This window comes from Zea mays, chromosome 10 (assembly GCF_902167145.1).
Source record: "Zea mays cultivar B73 chromosome 10, Zm-B73-REFERENCE-NAM-5.0, whole genome shotgun sequence".
Taxonomy (NCBI): Eukaryota; Viridiplantae; Streptophyta; class Magnoliopsida; order Poales; family Poaceae; genus Zea; species Zea mays.
In genome coordinates, this window is record NC_050105.1 from 92,806,020 (window position 1) to 92,814,839 (window position 8,820).

Below are 8,820 nucleotides of genomic sequence, written 5' to 3' on the forward strand. Positions count from 1 at the left end.
GTTTGAACCAGGAAATGAAATCGGGCAACCCATTTCTCGCACCCTTTCTAAGAAGAGTGTTATATTCTTGTGGAGTGGGGGCCCTTGATCGACGCCAGAATTCATGAAGAAATTGTTCCATGTATGGCGTCACCTCTTCAAGGTTGGTCAATACATATAGCATGATATGCCGCCACTCTTCATGTGTCAGGGTCTTGGTGGTTGAGCCACTTGCGCTTCCAAGTTGGCCTCGAAATATGCTAAGGTTCGATTCATTGTCGCCATCATTGTAACGAGGGGTGGATTATGCACGCTCGACAGTTTGTCACCATAATAAGTTGTTGTGAAGTTTGACACCTCCTCTAGAATGTATGCCTCTGCAATGGAAGCCTCGATTTTGCATTTATTTCTACATTTCTTTCGAATAGTCTTTAGACATCTCTCGATTGGATAGCACCAACGTCCCTGCACGGGCCCCCCATTCATGCCTCATAGGGGAGATGAAGAATCAAATGCTGCAATGGATTGAAGAAGCCGTGTGGAAATATCTTCTCAAGCTTACACAGTAACACGGGTGCCAATCTTTCCAAGTCTGCAACCACGGTCCGAGATAACTCTTTTGCACAAAGCTAACGGAAGAAATAGCTCAACTCTAAAAGCGCTAGCCAGACATGCTCAGGGACATAGCCTCGAACCATCGCAGGAAGAATCCGTTCAATCCATATGTGGAAGTCATAACTCTTCATCCCTAAGACTCGCATAGTAGATAAGTTCACCCCCTACTCAGGTTAGCTGCATACCCATCAGGGAACATGAACATATTGATCCACTGAAGTACTTCCTTCCTCTGGGCCTTGCTTAGGACAAAATCGGCCTTAGGCCTTCTCCACGTCTTTCTGCCACTTGGCAGCTTCATCTCTAGGTTTGGTCTATCACATAACGCTGCCAGATCCACTCTTGCCTTCACGTTATCCTTTGAGTTATCAGGATGTCCATAATTGTTGCCCACAGTGCTTCGACAACATTCTTTTCAGTGTGCATCACGTCAATGTTGTGTGGAAGGAGCAGGTCGTCATAATAGGGGAGCCGAGTCAAGCCAGACTTATGTGTCCACATATGCTGCTCACCATATCCCACAAAACCACCTTCTGTATTGGCCACGAACCCATCTATCTGTTGACGAATTTCGGCACCAGTCATCGTTGCAGGTGGGCGGTCTGTCACTACGACACCTTTCGTAAAGTTCTTGATGTCTAGGCGGAATGGATGGTCAGGAGGGAGAAATTGTCGATGTTTATCGAAGGACGAATATTTTCCACCCTTTTTCAACCAAATGAACCTGAGAGCTTCCTTGCAAACTGGGCATGGGAACTTACCGTGAACACACCAGGCGCAGAATAGCCCATACGCCGGTAAGTCATGCATGGAGTACTGGTACCAAACATGCATTCTGAAGTTTGTCTTCGTAGCTCGATCATACGCCCATACCCCTTCCTCCCAGGCACGTACCAATTCATCGATCAAAGGCTCCATGTACATGCCCATTTTATTTCCCGGGTGTTCGAGAATTATCAACGACACGAATATATTCTGCCTTTGAAAGCACACACCAGGGGGGAGATTGATTGGGATAACAAACACGGGCCAACATGTGTACGGGGCAGCGCTCATTCCATAGGGATTGAACCCATCTGTGGCCAACGCAACACGTACATTACGAGCCTCTTCGGCTTTCTCACGGTGAATGGCATCAAAGTGTTTCCATGCTTCACCATCGGATGCGTGCACCATCTTGTCAGGATTGTATCGTTTTCCATTTTTGTGCCATGTCATCTGTTTCGCGGATTCCTCTGTCATGTACAGACGTTGGATCCTCGGTATGAACGGAAGGTGCCGTAGGATTGTCAAGGGTATGTCAAGCTGCCTCTTCTATCCATCACCAGAGTCTACCTCCATGAACCTAGACGATTTACACTTGGGACAGTACTTTGCCTCCGCGTATTCTTTCCTAAATAGCTTGCAGCCCTTCGGACAAGCATGAATCTGCTCATACGTCATCTTGAGTGCACGAAGGAGTTTCTGTGCCTTGTACATGCTCTTTGGCAGAACGTGATCATCCAGAAGCAGGCTCCCAATAACCGTCAACAAGCCATCAAATGCGTCTCTACTCATGCTGTACTGCGACTTGAACGCCATTACACGCCCAATGGCATCCAGTTGAGAAACCTTTGTCTAACCGTGAAGGGGCTTCTATGCCGCGTCGAACATTTCGTAGAATGCCTTTGCAGTCGGCTCTGGCTCGTCATCCATACATCCTCTCGTGTACTGTGCCTCCTGATAGTCGTTCAACATATCCGCTACCCCCCGCATCGGCATCATAATCCTCGACACGTTGTCTCAGCACCTCCTCTCTCGTACGATGCGCTTCACCATGAAATATCCACCGAGTATAGCCCGACGTAAATCCATTCTTCCAAATATGTTCTACCATGGCCTTCTTTGGTTTTCTTTTCCGGTTGGCACATTTGCTGCACGGGCATGGCACTAGACTCGCTCCTTTAGCAGCTTCGCCATATGCCCGTTCCACGAAATCATCGGTCTTCCTAATCCATTCAGTGGTGACATCGTTCCTTCCTCTACGGCCCGTGTACATCCACTCACGGTCCTCCATCCTCTAACAGAAGCCTAGCAACAGAAAATTTCGGCAGCACCTCCCCTGCACGGGGAGGTTTCGAAATCCTGCAAATAAAACTATCAGCACGATGGCTGACATCCACACATAATTCAACGGCACGATGGTCGACAATCACATATAACCATAGCCACATATGCATATATTAGAAATGTAATTTCCTATAGACCAATCATACGCATATATTAGAAATGTAATTTCCTATAGACCAATCACATGCACACTACGTTTAACCACATATAATCAATCGCATGTAATTTCATATGTACCAACCATATGCATATATTAGAAATGTATACCTTAGCCAGGGAAGATGGCGAAGATGGCGTGGTGTCCGGAGATGGCCAGAGCGATGGTGATTGACGGAGATGGCGTGGCGTTCGCGAGCGGCGGCGCGTGTGGGTGGCGGCGGCGCACGGTGTGGCGGGGCAGGGCGCGCGCGCGGGGGTGGCGGGGCGCGTACGGGCAGCGGCGCGCGCAGGATGGCGGGAAGCGGGACCGGGAGCGCGCGGGCGGGTGCGGCGCGGGGTGGCGCGGCGAGCAGTGGGCGGCGGCGCGCGCGAGCGTGGACGGCGGCAGCGGCGCATGTGGTCGCGCGCGGGCGACGGCGGCGGCGCGCGGTGGTGGCGGGGAGAAGGCGGCGACGCGCGAGGTGAGAGAGAGTGACGTGTGTGAGTGAGAGAGAAGAAGGAGAACTGGATATCGGTTCACATTCACTTCTTTGCCGAGTGCCCGCGATCTGGCACTCGGCAAAGATTTTTTAAAAAATTTAAAATAGGCTTTGCCGACTACCCACTGACAGACATTTAGCAAAGGTGTCTTTGTCAAGTGCCCACTGACAGACACTCGGCAAAGAATTGACTTAGGGTTTTTAGAAATACTTTGCCGAGAGTCACACGGATGGCACTCGGCAAAGGCTTCTTTGCCGAGTGTCCAAGCCTGGACACTCAGCAAAGTATATTTTTATTTTTTAAATTTTATCAACCAAACTTTTTGTGGTATGTTCCTACACTATGTAGACCTACATGTACCATTTTGGGATAATTATAACAGTGTTTTCAATAGCTAGTAGATTTAGTTCGTTTATTTGAATTTCTTCGGAAAATTCAAATTTGAACTGCAAGTCACTCGAAACTTAGGAAACCGTGCATGCAAAAATGATATCCATCCTATTTAGCACAAGTTACGACCGATTTTAGGAGCAGAACGCAATCTTCGAGCAACATGCTAACTAAACATGGCCGTGAACTTGCCATCCACATGTTTAAAAATTGTATAAAACACAAACAAAGACAGAAAATCATGAAACTTGTCCACATGTCATGATATCATATCTAGAGGCTGTGATAAAAATTTGAGAAAGTTTCGAGAAAGCTGTGACACACTATGTGTAGAAACCTATGTGTGGAACCTTTTCGTGGAGGTGATGAGATTTCTACTTCCCTCAACAAAGGTACATTTAGAGAGATGGTTGATTGGTATAAACATAAGGTTGAGATAGTGAAGGATGCATATGAGAAAGGTTCTAAAAATTGTCAGATGTTATCTCATTTTATACAAAAGGATCTTACAAAAGCTTGTGCAGAGGAAGTCACAACTGTCATTATGGATGAAATTCGAGGTAGAAAATTCTCAGTGCTTATAGATGAATCTCGAGATATTTCAATAAAGGAGCAAATGGCAATGATTCTAAGGTCAGTACTCCATAATAGCATTTTTACTTACATTCTTCACATTATTTCTAAAATTATACTAACACATAAACAAATGCGTCATGCAGGTTTGTGAATGATGAAGGAAAAGTTGTGGAGAGATTTCTTGGACTTCAACATGTTCAGAGTTGTACATCTATTGCATTGAAAGAAGCTTTGGTCGGTATGCTTTCAAGTCACAATTTATCTATCTCTATGCTTCGTGGGCAAGGGTACGATGGTGCTTCTAATATGAGAGGCGAGTTTAATGGGGTGCAGAAAATGATTCGTGATGAAAATCCTTATGCTTTCTATGTGCATTGTTTTGCCCATCAATTGCAACTAGTAGTTGTCACAATTTCGACTTCTAGTGCAGACATTGCAGATTTCTTTAACTATATTCCTTTAATAGTCAACACCGTGGGGGCATCTTGTATGAGAAAGGATGCCTTACTTGCAAAGCATCATGATGTGTTGCTAGAAAAGATTGAGAATGGTGAGATTATGACTGGAAGAGGTTTAAACCAAGAAAGTAGCCTAGCAAGGCCTGGAGATACTAGATGGGGTTCACATCTAAAAACTTTGCTTCGCATTTTGGTGATGTTTGAGGCAATCATAGATGTCCTTGAAATAGTGAAGAAAGATTCTATTAAACCAGCATGTAATGGTGGAGCTTTAGGTTTAATTGGAAAAATGGAAAGCTTTGATTTTGTGTTCATCCTGCATTTGATGATAGAAATATTGAGTATGACAGATATTTTGTCACATGCTTTGCAAAGGAAGGATCAAGATATAGTTGAAGCAATGCATTTGATCACGGATGTGAAAGAGAGCTTGCAAGATATGAGAGAAAATGGATGGGAGCCATTACTAAAAAAAGTGAAACCATTCTGTGAGAGGAATGAGATTGAAGTGCCAGATATGGATAAAGAAATTAATGTTAGAGGGACATCTAGACGAAGAAAGCAAAAGGTAACAAACATGCATTACTATCATGTTGAGATTTTTCTTGTTGCCATTGATGCCATCTTGACTGAGTTGAATCATCGGTTCAATGAAATTAGTTCAGAGTTATTAGTATGTATGGCTGCTTTTAACCCAAGGAACTCATTCTCTAATTTTGATGTCGACAAACTTGTGAGGCTTGCTGAAATTTATGCTGAGGATTTTGATATTGGTGATCTTACTATTTTGCCAAATCAACTTAGACAGTTTGTCAACCGTGCTAGAAGAACTCCAGAATTTCTTGGATGCACTGAACTTGGAAAAATTGCTGAAATTATGGTCAAGGCTTCTATGCACACATCTTATAAATTGGTTTACCGTCTTATTGAGCTAACGTTGACACTACCAGTGGCAACGGCTTCAGTTGAGAGAATATTTTCAGCTATGGCCATTATAAAGACAGATTTGCGTAGTAAAATGGGTGATGAATGGCTCAATGACTTGATGATATGCTATAATGAGAAGGAGATATTTAAGAAGATTGATAACGAAAAGATTAAAAAGCGATTTCAAGAGATGAAAAAACGTCGTATGTTATTGCCCAAAAAAATAGTGGTATGCTCTATTCTCTTTCAAACTAATATTTTAGAGGTCCATAAATATTTGACTCATCTATTATGTCCTATTTATGCAGGTTGCTTCTTCGGATGAATAATGAGTGTTATTATGTATGAGAGCCATTTATTTATGCCTATCTATGTTTCGAATTTCGGTATGGATAAATTTCATCCCATATTTCTCATTTTGTATTTTATGATTTTTACTGTTCATCGATGTTTTAATATAAAAGTACTATAAATTATTATATTTGTAGGGAGTATGATAAAGTTATGTCGATATAGCGTTTTAGTTTAGCCCCTCCTAATTTTTTTTCTAGATCCGTCCCTGCTACTGATGTCTCCTCTGATGTCAAAGTGCAGTGCCCTCACTATAAAAGTGATGATGTTAAGTTGAACAATATCCTAACAACTTTGACTACTAAGAAAGTTCCTTTGTGTGCGCTTTATGGAAAGCATTCCAAATCAAAAAAGTTGATGGGGAAAAATGATGTAGCTACCAAGCATTCCAAAATTTAGGTATGTTTGCATTGCGGTAGTCGATTTTGTGGTGGTGTTAAGTAACTAGGTGGCCATGCAAAAGTGCATGCCATGAAGCATAACCATTGGTTGGTTGTTTTATTTGATGATCCTTCTGCGGGTTATTATATTTCTTTTGACCAGGGTCTTTCAATTAGTATCTTTCAATCTGGATCTCTTGGTGATGAGGATTCCATAGTGTTGTTAAAGAGCTGCCAAGCCGTGGAAATAAATTGTGTTTCAATTCCATCTTACAATTTCTCATAGCCATTGGTATAATGCACAGGATGATGGGTCCAGATAATCGGATAAAAGGGCCTCTTATAACACCTTTAAAAAGGCTTTTTCTTAAGACAAATTCTTCGTACACAGCAGGTACAGTACTTCGAACGGATGATCTTTTCGCCAACTTGTGCTCTAAGTAGCCGAACTTCAGGGGCTGCCTAATGGTTGATAGTGAAAAATATATCTGTTGTCTTCTTGATGGACTGAGAATAGAGGAAATTGCAGTAGAGAGTGGGTTACCACAAGATTGCTATCATGCTGGTTTTGTTACAATGGATTCAATATTTGGATGCGAGCTATAGAGTGTGGACAGCACACCAAGATGCTCTTCTTTCATTGTTCTCTCACTGCAGGTCTCATCAAGTCCAACTACCGGCACTCCGATGGTAGCTTTTAATCTTTTCAATTCAATCAAAGTATAGAGCTGCAGTATTATGAATGATGAGCTTGTGTCTGGTGGTGATGACAGCCATGGCCAGAATAATGAAAGTGAGCCTAAACAGGATTTAACAAAGGTTCCTTAAACTTCCAAGAAACTCATAAGAAAAACTCCATCCGTGCTGGTCATTAATTTTAAAAGCCTCTTTAAAGGAGTTGTAAGAGACCCTTTTATCCGATTATCTGGACCCATCCTCCTGCGCATTATACCAATGGCCAGGAGACATTGTAAGATGGAACTGAAACACAATTTATCTCCACGGCTTGACAGCTCTTTAACAACACTAACTATGGAATCCTCATCACAAAGAGATCCAGATTGGAAGATACTAATTACAAAACTCCGGTCAAAAGAAATACAATAGCCTACAGAAGAATCATCAAATGAAACAACCAACCAATGGTTATGCTTCATGGCATGCACTTTTGCATGGCCACCTAGTTACTTACCAACACCACAAAATCAACTACTGCAATGCAAAAATACTCAAATTTTGGAATGCTTGGTAGCTACATCCTTTTTCTCCCATCAACTTTTTTTTTTTGATTTGGAATGCTTTCCATAGAGCGCACACAAATGAACTTCCTTAGTAGTTAAAGTTGTTGTAAGGATCAGTTAAACTTGACAGCATCACTTTTATAGTGAGGGCACTGCACTTTGGCATCAGTGGAGGCGGCCGGCAGCTCCAGCTGCTTCTTCTTGCTAGCATTGCCCATCACTCTAATATAGCTGGAGTCAAATTTGGTTCATTCGAATCTCTGCTCAAGTCAGAAGAAACCAGCAAAACGTAGTCGCCACGGAAATGGAGCTTGGCGACATCTGAGCTGTGGTTCCTACGGCAGCCGCCTCACCTGCTAGGCCTTTTGTGTCCTCCGCAACGGTGAGACAACCTCCGCAGCGAAGGGTCCCAGTGGGAGAGAGGAGGCGTCGGCGGGAGAAGACGACCGTCGTTGATCTCGCCGTAACACCGGCCAACGTGGTTTAATCCGACGTAGCCGCCTCCGAATTGGACCTTGGCGGCGTCCTGACAGTGGTACTCTAGGGTCCAGCGAGGACCTCCGCGTCTTCCGAGACGGCGAGGCGTCCTCTGCGGCTAAGAGCACTTTCCTTCCTCCGCGACGGCGAGCCGGCCTCCGCTGCGAAGGAGTTATTTGAATTTGTAACACTATCGTCGCGCGGAGTTATTTGAATTTGTAACACTATCGTTGCGCGGCTTCGCCACTTTGTAACTCTGCAGCCGTGCTTCGCCAGTTTGGTATTATGGAGGAAACACCCGCGCCATTTAGGTACTGTTAATGTCCCGTCCTCTGTAAGCGTCCGTTTTGTTGCGCTTGTGTACAGCCGTGGACTAAAGTACCCCTAGTCCGCTCTTGCTGACTGCACACTCCTATTTCTTCAGACTCGCCCGCGCCGCCGGAGACTCTGCACCGCCGTCTGCAATGTCCGCCCTCTGCATCCCGCGTGAGCAAGGAGCTAGTGCCCGCGCCGTGTGAGCAAGGAGCTGGTGCCCGCGCCCCCGTCTGAAGAAAGAGAATCGCCCGAGCCGCCCTCTGCATCCCGCGCAGCCGTCTGGCTACTGGTTCCCCTGCCCCGGCTGCATGGAGATAGAAAACTCCGCCCACTCCCCGGATTCAACTCAAGTTTTACCGGTTA

At 44.5% G+C, this 8,820-nt stretch overlaps 1 protein-coding gene across 1 annotated transcript; it reads left to right on the forward strand.

The window, feature by feature from the left end:
- The first annotated feature begins 3,023 nt into the window (after positions 1–3,023).
- Positions 3,024–6,022, forward strand: LOC103641397 (zinc finger MYM-type protein 1-like). The gene is made up of 4 exons (XM_020545418.1): positions 3,024–3,323; positions 4,235–4,365; positions 4,452–5,922; positions 6,002–6,022. Exons 1-4 carry the CDS (start codon positions 3,024–3,026, stop codon positions 6,020–6,022), a joined length of 1,923 nt encoding a protein of 640 aa, XP_020401007.1.
- Positions 6,023–8,820: the final 2,798 nt, after the last annotated feature.

Coding starts and splice junctions, on each gene's coding strand:
- LOC103641397 (XM_020545418.1), top strand. CDS start 3,024: ATGGTGATTGACGGAGATGGCGTGGCGTTCGCGAGCGGCGGCGCGTGT. Junction 4,366..4,451: donor CAAATGGCAATGATTCTAAG/GTCAGTACTCCA, acceptor TGCGTCATGCAG/GTTTGTGAATGATGAAGGAA. Junction 5,923..6,001: donor TATTGCCCAAAAAAATAGTG/GTATGCTCTATT, acceptor CTATTTATGCAG/GTTGCTTCTTCGGATGAATA.